The sequence below is a fragment of the Haliotis asinina genome, chromosome 15 (genome assembly GCF_037392515.1).
Source record: "Haliotis asinina isolate JCU_RB_2024 chromosome 15, JCU_Hal_asi_v2, whole genome shotgun sequence".
NCBI lineage: Eukaryota > Metazoa > Mollusca > Gastropoda > Lepetellida > Haliotidae > Haliotis > Haliotis asinina.
Window position 1 is genome coordinate 16736101 of NC_090294.1, and position 23099 is coordinate 16759199.

General features: G+C 37.4%; 1 protein-coding gene across 12 annotated transcripts in view; it reads left to right on the forward strand.

Annotated features, from left to right (window-relative positions):
- LOC137265983 (nucleolysin TIAR-like) overlaps positions 1 to 23099 on the forward strand; it is a 202271-nt gene that overhangs the window by 60659 nt on the left and 118513 nt on the right. For 3 of the 12 annotated variants that reach the window (XM_067801483.1, XM_067801482.1, XM_067801484.1), the window contains exon 1: positions 2063 to 2418. The exons of 8 other annotated variants lie outside the window; for them this stretch is intronic. In XM_067801483.1, the coding sequence (XP_067657584.1) occupies positions 2365 to 2418 (54 nt within the window). In that variant the 5' untranslated portion in view covers positions 2063 to 2364. Of the gene's footprint in view, positions 1 to 2062; positions 2419 to 23099 lie in introns of those variants that run through there. One more of the 12 variants, XM_067801481.1, reaches the window with a different exon arrangement.

A 23099-nucleotide genomic window follows, 5' to 3' on the forward strand; every position in this document is an offset into this window, starting at 1 on the left:
CCAATACTTTATTGGTATGCAAATGTACTGTCACAAGAACAGGGAGAAGAAAGCCTGTGCTATCTCAATGTAATTTGCTCTTTGTGGACTGGCTAGTACGCTGAACAATTCACTTCAGATTACAGAAACTCTGCCATATGCAGAGCAGATAGCAGATGTAAGTCATGTATTGTGTTGTTCATGCAGTACAGTTTTCTTGTGTACATTATGTCATGTTTCAATGTACAAGTTTCACAAAGTACCAGAATCTCCTTTGCCTATACACTTTAGGCGGAATCAGTATTTTGGAGAAGGGGGTGCACATAAGGTCCAAGGGTTGGGTAGAAATATTCCTCAGGGAAATGTTTTTGGAGGGAGAGGAGTGTGTGTGCACTCCATCTCTCTCTCTTTTAATCTGCACCTATCATTTCATACTTTCCAGGATCCCAATCCACAAAGTTATTGCATCTACATGTATATAAAGTTTGTCGCTGAATTACGAATGACATAGTGCTAGAAACGTTTTGTGGAATAGACCACAGAACTAGATCAGCTTATGAACGTTCACCACCTGATTGGCTTGGACTCATAATTTACAGACTGCAGTCATATTGGAACATTGCTGAGTGCGGCATAAAACTAAACTCACTCTTTTTACCTGACCAAAATAGTGACCAACCATTGAATAAAAGTATCTGTACTAGCTGTAGTTGAGGCATTCCTTTCCCTTCAGCTGTACTACCTCACTTCCCGAATATTTCACTGTTCATCCAAATCAAAGCATTTGAATAAATAAAAAAAGCTCAGCCATTATTCAAGCATTTGAATTGATATTATCATTTGCATTGTTTTCTCTGCTGCTGTTCAAAGTCTTGCTGAGGGCAATCCATATTTGCTGTCTGTGTACCGGTTTATGGTAGTGTGCATAATGAGACTTATACATGAGGCCGGGGTGTATAGCTCTCAATATTACACAAGCACGCTCATTTCCCTTGGTAGTAGCTGACATATGTCAAATGCTATTTCTTCATCACAGATTGAGTTTCCTATATCAGGTTGTACAGAGTTACTTCCCTTTTATAAGCTTGGCTACCATCATTGACACCATTATTTTGAAATAACATTAAATTCTTTTTCCATACTGAATTTTAATGCATGCTATCTGTAGACATTTCTTGATATTTAGGATTTAATTAATTAAATGTTTTGTGTGTTTGAGTGTCTCTTGACAAAATAATATCATTTGAACAATTTTTGAAAATGTTTGAAATTAAATATGTAGTCATCTATATATGAACCTAAAGTTAAATGATTGTTTTTGTTTTGTTATAATGGTTGTGTCACAATTGTTATCTGGAAGATATGTGCAGAGTTATGTATGCATATATAATAGCATAATAAATATGCATAACTATTTCTGTTAATATAAACCACAGTCATAGTTACCTGATACCTGAGCATAAGGTCATCCTTGAACATATGTTCATTTGACATTATGAATTCCACAAAGGCTTATCCTCACATAATCAAGCCTAATTCCAGCCTCCCAGTTCCTTTGTTTGCCTCTCTGTATCATTTTGTAGTTATCACATGTGCTACTGCTCATCTATCGGCTTAATTGATAAATTGCCATGGCCACATGCTATACGACACCTGTACTAACTCGGACGTGACACCTGTTCCTCCCCCGAAGAGGCATGGTACGCAGACCGTGTCGCTATCTAGCCTCCCCCTCCCCTCAGGTGTAAGCGATGAGAGGAGATCAAAGCCTCATTTACGTGTAATTAGTGAAGAGTTACCTGTAGGCACTGCCAGCCAGTGAGAGTGGGGAACGAATAGGGGAGACATGAAATATGACGCCCTGTCAGCGATCTGCTTGATTGATTGATGAATTGACATGGAAATAGACACTCCTACTTGTGCGATACCCGTACACGCAGCAGCCAGCTTGCACGCTTTTATGATTACACTCTCACAGTCACAATACTAGCCACGACTAATAGTAACCAATGACTATGCTTCAAGTCGGCAATTTTCCCAATTCAAAAAACGTGCAATAATTGTGGCTGGCTTTGTCAGTGTAGTAAGCACAACAAAAGGCAGTATTGAGGCTGTTGTCAATAGGACCTAGGCTGCTGTCGGTAGTGTGTCCCACGCTGGAGAAGCAGCATTAGACACTCAGTCAATGAGAGGAATGGTTTAAACAGTCTCACAGACTGTCCCAACAGAACTAGGTGAATCGCTGTCCACACTCTGCAGTCAGTGTCTCTTTCTCACTCGTTAATTGTACGAGTACCATTACAAACTGTCGTTGAGCTTTCCCGTTAGTGTTGCCGCTCTCCGTCTGCCACCACGATTCGCCAACGACTACGCGGTGTAGCCAGGATGCACCCTTACTACTATGTCCAGTACATACCAATCTCTCTCAAACAGGATATGGTGAGTACCCACAGTGTTTGTTCACTTACTTGTGTAGAATACATGCTAGATGAATTGTGGTTTTTCCTGTCAGTCTGACTGTGGGCCTTTGTCGTGGCCTGGTGATGTCGTCTGCTTCAGTAGAAGCCGGCATGTTAATGGTATGCTTCTCATTTGATGATATGCTGGCAAAATTACACCATTAAATGAAATTCTCTGCTTCTGCCTCACTCCAAGTTCCAGTTTTGTGTGAAGGAATTGTCAGATTTATTGAATTCACACAGATCCATGCTTTCTTAATAGGGAGCAATATCAGGGGGTGAAATTCAATTTTGGCTGAAGCCATATTGGAATGTAAAAGACCCATAAGGTGGAAGAAGCTGAATTCAACAGGTGGGTTTGAGAAATGGAGACATTTTCACAAAGAGTAACTGAAACATCAATCTAATTTATTACCATTCAGGGGCCATTTACACAAGAAAGATTATATATGGACTGAGGCGAATGGATTATATACTTTGTGGATTTTCAGCCACATTCATTTGTAAAGTGAAAACAAGTTTCCTGTTTAGGCTTGCAGGCGTGACTTTAACAATGGTATGAAAGTAAGGAAAAGACCCATACATGCAAACTTTGAATGTGTAGTGAAGCGGAACACATTATGGCGGCATGAGGTTGACTCACAATGTTGTCAAAAAACACTTGCCTTGTGGATTTTAGTCAGTGGCTTCAGTCGTTTGATTTGTGTTTGTTTCTTCTGATGTCAGCCTGTTCGACTCGTCACCACGTATATCGTGTCTTGCATAGTTAAAAATTAATACCTACACGATCAATATCACATAGGGAAAATATCACCATGATGTCATACAGTGTAAACAGTTTGTTTTTTCATACAGTGTTATATTCTATCACTGTCCCGCAAGTTTGGATGGTTCATACAATCTGAAAACATATGGCGGCGAATTTAATCCCTGAATATTTGTTTAATTTACAGATTTCAAATACTTGAATGATCTGTTTGATTGTATTTGTTGCTGACAGTAACAGTTGGTATGGTAACATGATTCAGTTGGTTTGTTTGTTCTCAAGCATTTGAAACACTACAAAGGATGTGCTCAAGTGGGGTGGTGAGGTAGCTTCATGGTTAAAGCATTGACTCTTCATGCCGAAGACGTGGGTTTGATTCCCCACATGGGTACAATGTGTGAAGCCTATTTTATGTTCCAAGCCATGATCTGGGCGGTGGGGTAGCCTAGTGGTTTAAGCGTTTGCTCGTCACGCCGAAGACCCGGGTTCGATTCCCCACATGGGTACAATATGTGAAGCCCATTGCTGGTGTCCCCTGCCGTGATATTGCTGGAATATTGCTAAAAGCGGCGTAAAACTAAAACTCGCTCACTCACTCCAAGCCTTGATGTTGCTGGAATATTGCTAAATGCAACATAAAACCAAATTCAGTCAGTCAGTCCACAAGTTGGTGGACCCATGGTCCTCCCCATGGATGCTGATCAGGTAGTAATGCTATGCATCAATATGACAGACTCCATCCCTGCTCAGATTACTAAACAAATACCATTAAATATTCAGGTCATTTTTTCTGGTACACACATGTGCTTTCCTGGCAAAATGGTTTTGTGATAACTGGTTAGATACTACCCAGGACAAGCCAGGGTTATTCAAGTTGGGGCCTGCTTATTATGCATTTCTACTTTGTTTAAAAATTCAGCCAGTGGTCGGTAGGGTTTGCACACATTCAAAATAAAGATGGGTTGAGAGTGGTGGTAGCATACATTCTAATGGTACATGTCATATCATTTTCATGTTTAATTACACATAGGATATTGTCATATTCATACCAGAATAAAGATGTATTGTTCGTCAAAATTCCACTTCACAAATGAAGGATAGATTGATTTAAATGTGAACTTGTTGTTGCGTACATATGAGTTTCAAACAATATTCTTTCATTGTTGAATCTATGAAGTTGATCAAGCGTGGGATAATTGTGTTCAGGGAAAACATGATTGAACGTGTACCTTATGGATGGTAATTTATTTCAGTAATTAACAAGAAACATCTTGTTGTGCAGCTCTTTTGGAAATGGAATTATTTAGAAAAAACATTGCTTATTTACTAATAACAGACACATATTTTAGTAAAGGGTTGGTTTACGTGTGTTGAACACTGTCCACTAATTACTGATATTCTGATGTACAGTGGGTCTAGTTAAGAAAATGTTTGGAATTGACAGAAAGATTATGTATGATAGATGACCTTTGTCGAAAATAATATGTATGATACATCATGGTTGTATGTAGGAGACTGGAAAATACCAAACATTTTTAAAATATTCAAAATAGTTACTTGAACTTGATCAGTTGAACTGGAAACAAAGTGCACTGTTACTCAGACCAGGATTAAGATCAAGTCAGTGTTCCTCTGTGAGTTAGTTGAGTGTAATATATATTTTGCATCATGAGTTATTTCAAGATAAATTCTAAATAAACATCATTCCTTAAAGTAAATATGCTGTAAATTATTGAGAATCATTCTACTTGAAAATATATTGATGGAGGATAACACCACTCTGAAAAATTGCAACTGACTAATTAGCCTTAGGGAAGAGGAAGTTTGCAAACAGGCCATGATAAGCTGTCATTGATGAAAGACCACTCCTCTGAGTCTATGCTGTAAGATGTGGTCATATTATGTGTGGATTTATTTGACATGTAGTCTGGCTAGACATTAGTTTAATCTTTTCACATACCAATAGAGAGGAAGCTGTGGCTGTGTTGGAGACCTTGTCTCTGTACTTCCTAGTGCACTTGATGCCTCTTGAATCATGATTGGTGTCTCTCTGCCTGTAATATCACCTTGCTTTGATAGACATCTGGTTACTGTTATCATGTATTGTTTCAGTTCTGTACGTTTGGGATCTCGAAAAAAGACAGAGCAAAAAATCATTGAGATTGAACATCGACAGAAATTCACATGCCTGACCCTTTGATTTGAGGTAGTTGAAATTTATGAGGCTGTAACAAAATCAGTAATTTCATTGGTCTCAAAGCTTCACATGTGATTCTTGTCTCTTTCAAACTTTCTCCTTATTACAGGTTTCTGAAAGTGAGCCCCTACCAAGATAGTGTGTTGGCTAGCTTAGTAGCTGAAGTGTTTGCTTGTCTCACTCATACCAAGGTCTTGATTCCCTAATGTACCACTGAAAAAGTCTGCAAATTTCCCTATCATGGATATTTCTTAAGATCGCTCAAACAGGAACATAATATGGGAGGGATTAGGAGAAAAACATGTTAAAAATTTTAAGCATGTGTTATATTAAGATTCGATTTTCATTTGAGAAGCAGCAGACGTGTTATCAATGTTTCAATGAAGGAAAAGCTAAGTTATCTTAAATAAAGTTCTAATTCAATTTCACATGCAGACATATGCTGCAGCCTCTGTTAATATGGTAGAAAAAAAATAAGGCGTGTTTCTATTCAGATATCACATAATTTGGATACTGTGTAACAGTTGTGCTGAAATCAATGAGATAATGATAATAAACATGGTCTGCCACACGCTCACATTTATTAGAGCATATAAACTAATACAGCTGGAATAGAACCATTGGGAAAAGTGGGTATCAGTCTAAAGAAATTGCAGTCAAAGGCATAACACGTTTCGGTTAAATATTTGGAATTTACAGTATTGACTGTGGCTTTACAAATCCATTGAAATACATAACTGTGTTAAACAGTGGCACTTGAGGAGACGGCAGAATAATACAATGTTGAAACCTGTTGCAGGGTTTGAGAACTGCCGTCCCAGCTGATGTGAATTAGGTGCCGACTTAACCAGTATTTCTCCGTTTAATGTGTCAAGAATTAAACCATCTGCTGTCCCATGTCCCAGCTTAGGGCAGCCATTGAAAAGCTAAAGTTTTACCCTTGTGTGTAATGCATCTGTGTAGTTTGAATATCGCCTCTTTTCTCTCTGAGTCATACAGGCAAGATTTTACACAACCATTATGCTTTTGTGTGGAGTTTTGCTGTGGGAAGTGTTTTGAATAAAGTTAGCCTCTTTGCGCTTTTTCTGAACCCATGGGGAGTAAGTTTACTCTGATATTAAATAGGCTACGACTTGAGACTGAATTGCTGCATAGCTATTTTCTGTAAAGTGGAAAGGCTTGCTGTTGATCTGTAATGAGATACAAGTTGAAGGCTGACGTTGGTGTTCGTCAGTATAGGGTCATATGTTGGAGAGAGTGTTAAGGCAGGGTGAGGCGCTCTCCACCCTTGCATTAACTATTGAAACTTGAAAAGAAAGGAACAAGCTTATTGAAAAGTCAACTTTGTGTGAATAGAAACATTACTTCTTCTTGCTTTAACGCCTCTCTCTTGAGTTATAAAGTCCTTTATAGCATTCCTTTCAAGCATGTTTCCCAGATGAAAGATTTGTGTGTGATCATTTGTGGATCTTATGACATGGTTTCAAACATGGACGTGAAGCAACATGATTATATTTTAAGGGTTTTTTTTTTCTCTGCCTTGTCTAAACTTGTAAAAAATTATGTGGTATTTGTAATTCACATTTGATCTGCATCAGTACTTTTTAGATTTATGAAGAAAAATATTTTTTATTTATATTTTGTACAGAAATGTCTTTGGACATACGCATGGATGAACAAACTCATGTATTATTAGTTAGAATTGACAATATCCTTCTACTAGCTAATGGAAGTTATGATGAATGGTTTCAAGGTGACAAAGGTCTTCTAATAGTCTTAATGCTAAGTGATGCAAAGTTATTTGTTTCTCAGGTGTCCATTTCAGATGTTATGATACACTGGCATATTGTTAGTCAAGCTATAAACTTTCATGAATTCAATTCATTATACATAGTCAATAGAATCAAATGTTCATGAATTTTTTAAAAAGGAATGTTTTCGCTGGAAATCATGTGTTATTTGTCAAGGAAAGATAATCAAAATGGAATAGATCCATTTCAAGCATTATAATGGACAACACGTAAATATTTAGTTTCACAGTTATGTAGGCTCTGGTCACTGTCACGATCAATTAACACAGTCAACATTGTCAAAACAGTTCGGAATTAATTTTGTTATTGTTTCAGTGAAGGTAATGAATAATACCTCCGATGCTCATGTGTTATTGTATTATCTAACCAATATTTCATGGTATGTATCATATTTGGCTGATAGCAGATTTCTTGCAGTCTATGTAACTTACAAAAGGTACAGTGTAATATTCAGTTAGTTTTCCCATGCACAGTAAGTTCATTCCTGGCCAGCAAATGTACTTAAAATACCTCAAGGAAAATGTATCAATTGAACAGCAGAATACCCCAAGAATTCTTTAGAAACCAATATTAAAATCTGCAGAATGTTCTACAGGTACAGGCATTTGTTCATACTGCAGAACTACCTTGACTTTCCAGAACACCCTTCCCACAACTGCAGAAATGCTCACTGTTACTAGTCCATCGATCTCCGAGGGGCAGTAGGGTAACTTATAGGTTAAAGTGTTCGTTTGTCACGCTGAAGATCTGGGTTCGATTCCTACATATGTACAATGTGTGAAGTTTATTTGTAGTGTCCCAGGCCATGATATTGCTTGAATATTGCTAAAAACTGTGTAATACATGCTCACATGCTCAGTCACTCAGTCTGTGACACTAACCACTGGTATGCAGCCAGTCAGGTACATTTCCAGAACGTCTTCGCTGAACAGCGGCCATACATTAACACTAAAATCTACATTGTTAAGCCGCCATGTTTGTGATAAACATGTTCCTCTTATGATTTGAGTGACCTGTAATGATTTTTACTGCCTTTGTCTTGCTAACACTGAGGATATTTTCTGGCAGCTCGTATTTGTGATTAGAGGATGTACTTTATGCTGAAAATTTGAACAGAGGTTGAGTTTGTGGTTGATAATGTCAGTCCCAGCTTGTGCGAGGATGAGAATATATGTGTTGATGTATTCAAAGTGTCTATTTAGAACGCTTCCTATGTAAATGTATGTATGTGCTCTATTGGTATATGTCCAAATAAATCGTGATTGTTCATGGATTGTTATTCTGGTTGTAATGTCGGCTAGGTGAATTGAATTCTAATTGTACAGAGTCTACTTTCGTATTTCACTTGTGTTTTTGGATGGCCTATCCGGTATTTACCACTTGGAATAACATTAACCAAATCAGCTTTGATTTCACTGATAAGACTACGGTTCAGATTGAATTGACAGTTTACTTTAGTTTCTGAAGCTAAAATATATGAGGAAGGTTTGATAAGCATTTGATAGGGTTTGAATGGTTAGCATGTGATCAATTTGAACCAATAGAATGAGGTAGAAGAGCTGGACATTTTTACTGATGGTTTGGTTTTAAAACATACTTTTTTTTGTCAGATTTAGTTGCCAAGAAAGTTAAAGAAACCTTTTTAAAATCTTTTTGGAATATTTCAAAGTATGTGTAAAAATATTGCTTGTTTGTTAGGTTGTTTTTTGTTTTTCGATTTGAGGTTTTTTTTATTGATTGAGTGAGATTTAGTGATGATAACGTGGAAACTTTTGTCATGTTTCATGAATCAGTAGGATAGCCAAGTGGTTAAAGCGTTTGCTTGTCAGGCAGAAGATCTGAGTTTAATTCCCCACATGGGTATAATATATGAAGCCCATTTCTTGTGATAGTGCTGAAATATTGCTGAAAGCAGATTAAAACAAAACTCATTCACTATCATGTTTCTTAATCAGCTTAATATTCCCAGTATTTTGCCACAATTTGAGATTGTCAGTTTGCAGCGCTCCTAGAACAATGGAAACTTACATTGGTCAGAATCACACTTACCAGCTGTCCTCCATATAAAGCTGGCAAATTGTCCAGCGATTAGTACAGGCGGTTTGCGAAATAAAGCAATTATCCTGAGCAGTACTGCAGATATGGCGGTTTACTACAAGGTCTAATACATTTACTCACAATTTCCCCTGCATACATCTTACACATTGCTTAAGTGGCATTTAACAAATTGTTCCATGAATCTAATTAGGTGAAATGTCAGCTTGCAATCCATATTCGCCTTGGTAGCACTATGTAGCATGTGACGATTTCCTTATCTACGTCTGAGGGAGTTGACAGCATAGTGAATGAAAACATGTCGATTTCTTTGTGAAAAAATGCACAATTAGATTTGGTATTTGATAAGACAGTTTATCAATATTCATGTGATGATTTCAGCATGATAAACACATTATGGAATCGGTGTCTGAGCTTGTATCTGCCGATCAAATAATTGATAATGACACATTGCGGATTATCTTTAGATGCTGGCATCAGGCAGTGTCTTAGTTAACTGTTAATATTATTATTACCATTGTGTTGTTATGCTTGATGGTCACTGAATACTGTTCCGGAATCACGTTGTAGTAGTAATTTAGAAATATGGTTCAGCAACTTGGGATTTAGATAGAGTAATTTCACTGCTGAAATTGAAATCTAGATAGTTTGCACTTGATGTTTTTCTTGTGAGTTCTTTTTTTTTTTTTTTTTTTTTTTTTAATGTTTCTTGGATGCACTTATGCATGTTGATTGGCTGCAGTAGGTTGTGTGTGAAAAAGTGCAGTTTGAAAGTTTGGCGTTTCCAGATACTATGTAATGTCGCAAAGTTGGAAGTTTAACTTGACTACTAGCAAAAGTAGATTCTGATGGATTTTATACTGTCACATACACAAGTAGTGTATGTCCAAAAGGACTTGAAATGATTTCCACACGGTTGATGAATGTTAGTTTATGAATGCTTAGTGAAAGTGATCAGGTTTCATGTCATAAAAACTGTTTGGCAACTCCTTGCACATGCTGTGGCCTTGTAAATATCAACTGTCAAGTCTCGCAATGAACATAATGAATTGTTTTTCATGTAGTAATGGTTTTCCACCACTCATGGTTCTGTGGCGCTCTATGCTACTCTTGTAATTACACCAAGTTACTTACAAAAGACTCATTAACATAACTTTCCGACATATTGGCAGACAACAAATTCAGGTTTATTGATTTGAATATTTATGGAATATATCACATAGTTCAGTGGGTAAACTGAGCATGGAATGAGCATCAGTATTTGGTCTAACCAAAACTCTGAAACCTAGAAACCAAAATTAGATGTGTGGCTTTTTTTAAACAACGAGCCCGCCTTTTTGCAAAACAAGAAGCCAAAATATAGACAAAACAAGAAGCCAAGATATAGACAATACATAAAGCCAAGATATAGACAAGACAAGAAGCCAACATATAAACTAGACAAGAAGCCAAAATATTGGCAAAAAACCCCACCAGCATGTCAACAAAACAAAAAGTCAGCATATTGACAGAATATGGGACTGACATATCGACAAAACAAAAAGCTTGCATATCTACAAAACAAAAAATCATATTGAGGCACTGCTTTGGAATAATAGTATCTGAAAATAATAGTGTCTTTAGGGTAGTCAGTGACATTAGAATTTCAGTTTGCCAAAATTATTACTTTTTGATCTAAAGGTCATGTCAAGGTTCTCAAACGTGTCCTCTGAACAAACATGCAGTCATTAATAAACAACATGTAATCTTCTGAAGTAATTTCTGCAATAACACACACACACACACACACACACACAAAATAATTGATGGCCAGTGGACCTTGAAAATAACGAATTTAAATTACAAGTATTTTCCTTTGATCTTTGCATCATGAACGTTGTTGCAGGTATTTCTGCATGGAATGCATTAGTAATTTTCATTGAATTCAAGTCATAAACCAACTCATACATAATAATGACATGTTATATGTCAATATCGTCCTGCCATGGCTTGCTGTGTTCAAGCACAAAAATTTAAGAAGTTCACCTGGATTGAAAGAAGGAGGGGGTAGCCTTGTAGTTACGGCGTGCCTATACACGGGTTTGGTTCCCCGTGTGAGTACAATGTGTGAAGGCCATTCCTGGTGTAGTCTGCCATGATAATACCGGAATATTGTTAAAAGTGGCATAAAACCACACTCACTTGCTCATCCATACAAGGCAATACAAGATTGCTGTACATTTAGTTGAAACATGCCCATTTCATGTGAACTTGATAGTGGATCTATAGAGCAATCCACCCAGCGTGAGTGTGCATTACATGGCAATCAAGTGTACATCTGTGCAGCTTTATGGCTGCTGCATGTTGCACCTTGCATTGAGGATGGAGAGACTCCATCTGATGCAAGCTCACAGCTAGAGTCAACATCGATAAGCCTAGCCCATATACACAAGGCAGATGGATACATGTGGTAAACAGTTCAATAAGACTGGATGTCAACTGAGAATTGTTTTACTTTGTGCAATGCAGGATGCTTGTTATAAGCGTATCATTCTGTACTTCTTATGGGTATTTTTTCAGCTCATTAACTGTTAATGCAGCCATGAATGTTTCTATATAAGAGAATTAATCTTGAGAATTTTCAAACCTCATTTCAAAGAATCCTTGCTTTCATTGAAAAGGAAATCTGCTCTCAATTGAGGACACTTAGAATCTTGTTTTTAGCTTGTTTTCGGTGCTTTTGTCTGAATTGAGCTGTTACATGTTGAATATAGACATGCTTACAGACCCCAGGTCATATCTTTGATAAGATGATCAATTCCATTTATTTCCACCTGCCACGCATTCCTGAGCTCCTCCAGACTTAACCCATCACACTCTGAGTTCCTGAAATTAAGGAGGGCAGTCAGTTATCCTTGTGGTTTAAGGGTTTGCACATTATGGCCAGCGTCTGATTCCTAGGGTAGTGTGTGAACAACAGTTCCTTTTATATATTTGGAATGTTAGAATGAAAACAGCTTAAATCTTAATCATTCATTTGAAATTATCAAAATCAAGGATTCTCTCACTGTTTTTTGTGTACCTAATTCATCTTACTGCTGGTATTATATATTTAATGTAATGTTCAACATTGGATAGAGGTCCCGAGTTCATTGCAAAACAGTTCCAGATGCAGAATGTTCATTATTCCATGTCTTAATATTCCTGGGATGGATTATGTATGGATTGTAACTAGAGCAGTTAGGAGAATAATGTCATTAATATTGAATATATTACCATGTAATGGTCATATCATTTCATGTGACATTCAACAATTGAATAGAAGTTTCAATTTGTGGTGCATTTCATCATCTGAATAGCGGCCATACTATGTTGGTAATGAGGCTGCATATGTGTGTCCAATTATTGACCCCAAAATTGTAATAGTATCACGAACTGTCGAAGGTACAATCACAATATCAAATAAACTCACAACAGGCTTTCATGACAATGTGCGATTATCATTTCTTATGAATGGCTATCTTTTTGTGCTAATTTTCATCCCTTAAAATTGATTACAATATTGCAAGTTCTATTATGAAATCAAACCTACCCGGATATTCATAGTGTGTCAGAGGAGTATTGTGTGAAGGTGGATCGAAGCTCGGAATGAAGTGTCATCTTGATTTATTGTGGACCTGTTAGGAGTAACGTTTACACGACCAGATATCAGCCATTTTTTTCAGTTGGAGGACGAGCGATCATCAAATATTGTTATTTCCCCTCCCATCTCTGGAACATGTTTCCATCGAGATACTGATTCCCAGGTGGTTTATTGTGGGTTGATTGTCACAGATATTGTCTGTCCGTTGGCTTTGTATGCAAAGGTAACGATGAACTGGGTAGCTCTTTGTCGGCCATAACTGCAGGCACACTCAAAGCCCAAGCAGTCAACTGTTAATTATTCATCATAGCCTGAATAGATATAGGCACAGCGTAGAAGGTGGTGTGGATCATTTCGGTTTTCAGCTGTCATCAAACTACATCGATACATTTAGCAGACAAACAAACCTATATCCTATCTTAATTGTATAGTTAAAGCATTAGAATATTTGGTATTTGTCCACCAGTCCTCCATTGTCTGTCCAGGATTGTTAAAGCCATGGAGATATAATTAATTGAACCCAGTAAGTAGGTTGGAAAATACAAGTACTTCTTCTTCAAATATGTGATGCTTTTAATTCTGCATTGTGGTCTGAGCTAAGTGTAATCACTTTTTATGTCATTAATGGATTTGTATTGTTAGTCCCTTTCAGTTTCTAATCAGTATCTTTATGGTCATTATTGTGTGTTTAAAGATTTCTTTGTTTCATATGCTAAAGGAATATTTAATGTGAATTCCATCTTGAATACCCCTACTTGAAACATTGGTCTCAATATGTAGTGACACATCAAGCTGTATTTCAGTTTGATATTCTCCAAAATACCTTTAGTGTTCTTACAAAATGGGTCATTTCACAATTAATGATGTTTGGTAGGATTATACATTTGGGTAGATAAGTGATAGCCTTTCATCTTGAATTGTAGTTAATGTTTCAATTTCCCAGCCTCTTGTGTATGAAAGAACATGTTATGTGTTGCTTGTGATTTTTAATTTGAAAGTTCATTGTCTCCATTTGAAGTCCGCTGTATTGGTAAAATGCAGTTGCAGGTCAGGAGTTCATGTAGCTGGTCACATGATTGAATCAGGCCGAAAGATTATCTTCAGGTTCCATATTCTCAAAGTACGATCCTTTTTGTGTTTTTGTTTTATTAGATCCATTAAAAAAAAGTTTTTATTGTTAAATTGATTTATATTAGACTTACAAGTAGAGGTGTTATTGTTTGAAAATATTAGTACTAATGCATAAAAAGGGTCACAATATGTCAATATATGGATTGGTGATGAACTTAATTTTTCTGTCAGTGTCAAGGTAGAGTTATCTTTATCAACCTGCATTTGACAGCTTTAATGCTGAAGCGATTATCCATGAAATGTTTGAAGTGAAAGTTTTTGTTTGCTGCTTTCTCACAAACCATTTAAACTGTGATGACCTGGAAAAATGCAATTTCTGTGGCAGTAAATTTTTTGGGGAGCAATCATCTTTAATTTGTATGGATTCATAAAATTATTGTTTCATCCCTTATAACAAGAAGGCCATTTTAATGGTGATGTGAACCATTGATTCATTGTCATATGCATGAACAAAAACATTTTGAAGTCTTGAGTTACATGTCTATACAGACATGTTTATGATAGAATAACAAAGTATTTGTTATCAACATCTACTGCCCTTCTCACAGCATCCATCTCATGTGTAATAGTATCGGTAACGTCAGACTGAATACGTTCGCCTGCTAAGTTGTGCCAGGTTTTGTCCAACGTGTTGCTGCATTGTTCTCCGAAAGTTGCCGACTTGATGCATAGTTGTTTTCACTCAGTCAATTGACTGTAAACCTTTTCCTAACAGTAGACGAATGACACTGTGTTCGCTGGCTAGGACTCCTCATTTTCTATTGTGTGCAAATTGATAGTGATTCCATCAGCTAGGAAAACGGTATAAATTTTGAATTGTCTTCAAAGTTCCTTCTCAGACGTTCAGTCAGCCCTGTCTGTGGCTTTTGAGAGAGTTAGAAAGACCAATGCTCTCTTCATCAAACATTTATCATTTGCAAGTCTGTTGATTGTGGAACTTAGTGTGACCAACTTTTTACTCGAGTAAAGACTTACAGTGAATTATGTATGGTATATTTTCAAAGGACTTCATGAACCGCTAGCTGTACTTTACAGGTTTAGTGAGTTTATTCATGGAGCTTGTGGATGGCTGTGCATTTGATTATTTGGTGTCCATTTTCTCAGCAGTGGTTTGGGGGTTTGCATAAATATTCATATTTTCTTTGTTGTTGTCCAAAAATTACATCTCTTTGACTGGAGTTTTTGTAGCTTTTGAACTGTCATATTGTAGAAATATTTCGTTATAAATGTTTGAATGTGTGAACATTATTCAATATTATGCCAATCTTTGTGTAAAAGCTGGAAGACATTTTGAAAGGGTTCGATAAAATCTATCAACATACACCTCCTACAAGTAGCCGTATTAATATTTAACACTAGTCTGGAAACAGTTAATACATTTCCTATTCCCCTGGCCTTTATGTCACATGAATACACCGAAATCATTGATTATCAATTAAACTACAGAATATAGGGCCCGGGAAGACAGCTTTCAGGTCTGTGTTGGACCAGTTATGGCAGAGCGGCCATAACACAAACACCTGATCGCAGCTGAAGGTGGAACACCAGCTGATAGTTGACTTTTATTACTTGTGGTATTGTACTGGGTATGCCTTGGGCTCGTTGATGGAGGGTTCGTGCAACAGATGGCTGATAAACAAAGTCGGATACATTATGCAAAATTACCTGTCATAGATTGTGTTTAATATAGGGTGAAATTCTGCGTATATTACATGGGTGGTGTCCCGATGTGGAACATGCTTCAACTCAGTAATGTCCCCAGGCTGTTGTAGTTCACATAGGAATTTCTGTATTTTGTTGGAGGTGATTACTGATGGTAATGGCGTATGAAATTCTGATGGTAATTGGTATGTTTGATCATATTGAGACATACATTTTGAAGGTGGCCTTTTTCTGTTAAAGCATGATGGGAAAGTCAGTTGTTCATGGTGCAGGGAGTTATGTCCCTTTGGCATGTCAGGAGGTTTGAATCTTGAGGTATCAGACTGTTTCTGTGTTTTTCTGCACATGAGCTTACAGTTTTCCCAAAATGTTAAATGCCTAATCCCTGCGTCCTTTTTATGCTCTCCTTTCACACAGTGTGGCAAGTAATTATCCAGTTGGGCAAGTAAATGATGCAAGGTTATGACCTGATAAATATGTTCATGATATTGGAAGCTTAATGATGTTCACATTCAAATTTCAGGCAAGTGAAGGATTTTATTTAACTTTCAGGATGGCTTCACCAACTGGCTAGCAAAATTTGGAAACTATTTCGTACACTGCTTCCACATTAAGCTGATATACTGATGTCCCTGAAATGCAATTCAAAATAGCATCAAACCCAACTTACTCTCCCAGTACATTTGGGGAATGAGACTTGTTTTTCCCTGCCATGCAGCTTGTTTAGAAACGGCATCAACCATGTCTGTGTAACCGTTAGATTGCAGTGTGTTGGGTGTCCAGTTGGAAACAGACCAGTATGTTTTCAGACAGTTTGATGTCAATAGAACAGTTGATAAGCATTACTTCCCCAGTCTACATAAAACACATGGATTATTTTCTTTTCAATTACACCACGGTAACCATCATGAATGCCCCTTGGTCAATGCTGGCCTAAAGTTGTATTTTGTGAAATGAAGGATCAATGATTTGGGAATAGAAATATGACATATAGATTGCTATAGCTATTAATGTATGACAGACTGTCCTAATCACAGATATGGCAGCACTCCTGTGGCAAGACTTAAAAGATTAGCAAGGGAAAAAAATCACCAAATTGAACCAAACAGAATTGAGTAGAAAATGGGGACATTAATGAAAGTTTTATTTCCTAAAGAGGTTGGTCTTCATTAGACTCTCCCATCCATCTTGGCTATTGATTACGTAAAGACAATAACTGTCAATCAAACTTTAAAAAAAAACTTAACCTTGCAGTATCGATCTGTGCAATGTATTAGTCTTGTAGTTTATCTGGTGTGCAGATCTGCCGGGTAAGTCATCATGTGGATCTATGTTTGCGATCTCAAAGTTCAACAAAGCTTGTGCCGGGAAGCAGGCAAACACATTAATAATTTAAGGATAATTTCCCAGTTGAACACAAGAGTTGGCAGTGTACTAATCTAGCATTGATATAAGCCAGAATGTGGGGGGAAAATGAGGACTAGGAACTCCTGTCTGCTTTTCATTGTGCTGACCACCTTGGGGGCTGTGGCTGTTGCTGGACACTGGTCAATTGTTCTGTCTGAGGGCAACAGGTCAAAGAATGAGCAATCCTCTTTCTCTTTCTAATAGAAATTGAAATCCGCTGGTGTTAATTGCTGTGAAAAACAATCTTGCTGTTCTCCCCATTGACAAGATGTGAAATATGGTGCTGATGTTATTAGATTATGGTGATATATACCGTTTGTGACTCAAGATATCAGACTTTGAAATATGGGCTAGGGTGGGACTGAAATCATTTCTAAAAAGGTTCATGTTCCTTGAAAAATGTGTCAAAGATTAATTGAAGCAAATTTGTTAATTCAGGATCTTGTTACTTTTAACAAGATGAATTGGGAAAAACATCCTCACCTCTTTTTGAGGTAACGCCAGTGGGTCTTAAAAATAGTTTGAACAAAACTTGTCGAAAATCTTCAACAATGGCACACTCTCTTATTAATCTGTTTCCATGAAGAAAGCCAGCAAGATGATGGAATGAAACAAGGCAGGACCATTAATTCTTCCTACATTGTTGTCATTTATATCTCTTAGCTGCATGGTCCTGAACACATCAATGTCCATGGTCAAATTTTTTGCCATTCGCAAATTCTAGCAGGCTCCTTTTGAAGAGTTTGATCGATGACACTGAAACCGCATAGAGAAACAGTCACAGAGTACAATTACTTACTGCTTAGCTTGTTGGATATTTGCAAGACCAGTAGTTCTGCTTCTTTTCCACCAGATGTCACCACCTCAACTTGTTGTGTGACAACCAAACGTTACAGCAGGTTGATGAACTACACTATGCTGCGTCCTTTTCTAGCCAGGATCTGAACACTGTCTTTGTTTGTCGTTTTAATGTTTTAGTTATTCTAGTGCTATAAGATACATAGATATCTGTTGTGCTACCAATAAAGTGTGTTTGAATGTTGAATGAAAAAGATGCTTGACTGCCAATAGAAATGTTCACAGTTTTTCTTTAAGGGTAATCATCATTGTATTTCTGCCCTCTTTAAACAAAGGTTTAAAAATGTGTTAACTACATTCAGATTTTCTAATGAAAGAATAGACACCAGGTGTTTGTAAAAGGAAGATGTTTGTACATGGAAGACCAGCTAGATGGTCGTAAGGCTGGAAGGGAGCAAACAGTTGCAGATGTGTCCTAGAAAATGTGTATAATAATTTCAGTTCTCTTTCAAGTAATTTAAGGTGGAGCCCAAGAGCCAAATTGATATTTGTGTATTTCAAAAGTAGTGCATAAAAAGTAGTTGTTGGGACAAGTATGAGATTGGGATTACCCTTGGCCTGATAAAACTGCTGAAACTCGCCATATGGTAGAGTTGACTTGAATGTTGACAAGAAATGTTAAATTTAAACTGAAATTACCTCCCTTTCGCAGCAGGTGTTACCCCTTGATTCTCTGTTCAATAATGTGGCAGCCGTGTTACTTCTGGCAGTGTATACTGTGTTTGAGGTAATTGCAGTGGACATTCAGTTTGATAGACCTTCAATCTTCAACCAATCCTTATTGAAGACATCATGAATGATATCGCCTTCTGGTCAATATTTATGACTTCTAGAAACCCATAGGCTTGTTTGTATTTCCAGAGACTTAATATGGTCAAGGGTCTCATTCCGTGAGCCATCTTGGTGTAACAATTATCATAAGTCTTTGCTGAAGTAGTTGAGTTATGGCAGACTTAGCACTCAGATAACTTGTTTAACTCTGAATTGATGTACTTCTGGGTAGTTATTGCCAGTTGTTGTGATCCCAGTCTTTGTGATAGTCCAGGCTGAGTGGAATATGAATTTGATAGTTGCAGAGCTGACCTTGTTAAAAAATGTGTGCAAAATACTTTCCACATTTTCCATCCCAGTCGGGCTAGCTATTCCTTAACGTTACAGGCCCACAAAATAATTCACTAGCCTGAAATTTTAATGTAGAAAGTTAGCTAAATACCACCATAAAGAGGTAAGAAAACACATATCTGATATGAACGACTAACTTAAATATGTTATCATGAAGCTGCTAATATGATGAACATTTTTATCGAGACATAATCTTGCAAAGTGTATTATAACTTATGAGAAAGTGGTATTTTTTCAAAATGACCCATGAAAAATCACTAGCTAGTCAGGCCATTGACTGTGGAGATACACTGGCCTGACTGGATGTTTAGTAGCAACAGGTTAATGGGCCAGTGGCTATATTGCACACTGGTTACAATGTTTGAGTAGGATATGGGGTTTGACAACTTCCAAGATGGGTGCCACTTCTGATATTGCTTCAGCTTTGTAGTTCATCACATAATCAGGTTTAACCTTCTCTGGTTAAGCCATACCATTCCATTAGTATCTAAGTGCAAGCATTAAATGCAGGAACCGATTCTGTTCTAGAATCCTTTCTGGGTGTAATACCCCAAACAGACATTCAACCCATCATCTTCCCAAACAAAAGGTTGTATCAGTGCCTCAGGGATGTTATCCCAGTTTAATCAGGCAAGACACCACATCAGTCTTATATCTCTGCTTTCTCATCATTACTGGATTTTACGACAATATCTACTATATTTGTCAGCTTTACAGTTTTGCAGCAAAATTAGAGCATATATCTCAGACACTGTATTATAGCTCTAAAAGATCAGTGAGAGCTCCATCTTTGTGTAACAAGTTAAGGTCAGTGGACTGCAGAGAATTGTGAATCATCTGTTTCATCAAAGGAGGTAGTTGGGTAGCCTAGTGGTTAAAGCATTCACTCATGCCGAAGACCTGGGTTCTATACCCTACTTAAGTGCAATACTTGTAATCCATTTCTTTGTTCGTCACCATGATATTGGTAGAACTTTGCTGTAAGCAGCTTGAAACTAAACTTGCTCACTTAGTGTTTCTTTCAAAGATACGCCCATAACTTAAGCAACTAGTCACATCATGAGATTTCTGATTGGTTAGTATGAAGTTGTTTGTGTTAAAAGTCTGAATTGATAACTAGGAAGTACCACAAGAGTCATGGCCTTAAGTAGAGGTCAGTATGGTCATCACAAAGTCCGCCTAGGGGCATAATTTGTATCGGGCTATTTGCATGCCTCCCCCATCTGTCTAAATTAGCGCAGGGCAGGGTGGTCATTTAATCAGGCATCACTAGTATCAGTAAGTGATGGTAGGGTGTGATGGTCAGTGAGATATATTGTGATGTCTAGAGAGAAATAGCCACCTGTCTCACCAAATCTGCATACAGGAGTCTGTTGTCTCTGATCGTCGCCATATGGGGATGACAGTTTTTCATTATGAAGAGTTATGGTGCTTAATTACTATGGTCTTACCTTTCTTTGCAATTTACTTTGGGAAAACAACATCACTGACTAATAAAAATGGGTGATCAGCTTGGGGCCTTGATGTATTGCAGACAGTGTATTTGTGCGATTTTGGATAAATGTTTGATTTTCCTTGGGCACAATGTGAATAGGATCATTTGTTTGTTTGACACCATTTTATTTGTGTACCCTTTATTTCTATAATGGTGAAAAAAAATAAAAATGTGAGACCTCTTCACTTCAGACTTTTTATCATGTTAAATAGACATGTTTGAATACTCTCTCTCTCTCACTCACTCACTCACTCAATAGACAGTTTGAACATGTCACACTGTTGGGAAGACATAGCGTCAGAGAACTTTTGAAACTTACTAAACATTTCACAATGCAATTCAATCTTCTCAGTTTGAAATCAAATTCCAAATAATGAAATATTAAGTAATATATTCATCAAATAAAAACACACTTTTTACTCCATTTCATACTCTGCACACTCAGCAAATTGAATTTAAGGGATGAAGATGAACAATTTTAATTGGGTCCAGCAACATTTGCTATAATCTATGAAACTGATTGCCATTTTTCTAGTGAAATTGGTGAATTATGAAATAGGCTATTGATCAGTGATGATTGAAATTGAAGATAGCATAACACTGTGGTCTTTGAGAGATGCTGAATATCAAGAATCGTGAGCTGTTTGATACCTTATTGCAATTTGACCAAACATCTGCCGTCTCTAAAACCAAACTCGCTATCTTTAAATAATTAATTCTAATTTGAAGCAATTATCTTTGAACACAAAGCCTTTCTCACACTGTGCCCTTGCATTCAAATTTCTAATTTAAGATAATTTCTATCAACTTTATCCTGTTTGATTTTTCGCGAATCGTAGCCATTTTGTCTCATTGAGCACTTGAAGCTAATACAAGGAGTTTTCCTTTTGCAGATTTTCTGCTGTTTAATAGCGTGTTGGCAGAGAGAATGACCCCTATGCACTGAGTAACTTATCCGACATCCGATCCTTACCAGGAATGGCAAAATTTGCACCATCGTAAATTCTGTGTCAATGTTAACGAATGTTAACCGAGTTAGCTTAATCTTCAATATTGATCACTACTGATAGTGAATTCAATGTGGGTTTTATTGTTCAATGGTTATCCTGGGAAACAGGTTATTAACGGAATACTGTTAATGCCTCAGCCAATCCGAATGACTCCAGGAACATATGGATAAATTCATTTAGGTATTGTATGATTAAGGACAAATAAGCTTGAATTGTGTATTGTTTGTGGTATGGATGGATGGATGGATGGTTAGAGATGGCCCAGGCAATATGTCCATGGTCATTATGAGAAGCCAGTGCTCTTTTCTTGTCTGCCGAATTTCACATTTCTGTCCTCTCTTGAGTTAGCAGTGTTGCAGTCCTCATACTTGTGGCTGATAATAGCAACTCGTTAAATACTCCTCACGAGTGAAGGTTTATTGGCCAATCAATAAGTTGGTCACAAGTGTCGTTGAAGCATCATTGCCGATTTGAAGACAAGCTCCATTAAAAGCATGCAGGATTCATCGCAAAGCCATCCGATATTTAGCCGAAATATCTGTGAGGCCGGGCTGGGCTCAGTATCATAACACCAGGAACTCACACACCTTTCAGTGGCATTTGAGTCATAGGATTGTCCTCTGTGCCATTGATCCTTGCTGATAGCTTCCGAGTTCTTTTCTAGCTTTCTTACTTAGAGGGTTGAGCAGGCAGAAGCATTAATGGACCTCTCCCCATGTCAACAGACCTGTCATCACTACCCGTCTTCTTCCCAGTCCACCGTTGCGTCTGTTTGCTGCCTCTGCAGTTGCTGGGAAACTGATCTCGAGAGCTCCATGCACAGCCATGCACTTGCATAAAACCAACATATGCACTTTCCCGACATGTTCACACTATTCCATAATCACTTGTATGAATAGCAGTTTCCCTTGCCATTGTGTCAATGCTGGGTTGGCCCAGAGGGCTGTCATTGGAGGATAGAATTGCATCAATTGGTATCGTGGGTAGGCAGCCCCAACCCAGGGAATGACTCCATAGAAAGTGGGCATATTTAAAACTCATCTGTATTTAGATTGAGAATTGATCAGGAACTGTTCAAATATGAATCCCTTGAATAGAGACACAAGTCTAGGTTCTGTAGTTTTTCGCTTTTTAGCTGTTAGCAAGAGAACATTGACATTCTGATCAAATTGTGGTGGGTCCAGTAAGCTTCTACAGTCTCTATAACATGGTTTTGGGACGCAGTTGTGGTTGTCGCCATCAAGAAGAATTTGAGTTTAAATTTAGTTATAAGTTCAAGGGTTTTAATCAGAAAAAAGGTAGAAATCGGGGTGCTGCAAATCTTTAATTAAGATCCAGACTCCAAGCTCACATGACAAGGTGATTTTAATTTCTTTAAACTCGAAGGACTAGCACAATTTTGGGAAAAAAGCAGTGACAGGATTTTTATCTATCTATTCTTGGAAGTTTTAGAGTTGGTAAGTTTTTGTATGTCTCATTGGTACGGTGGGTTGTCACATCCACTTCGATGTGTTGTATGAAGTGA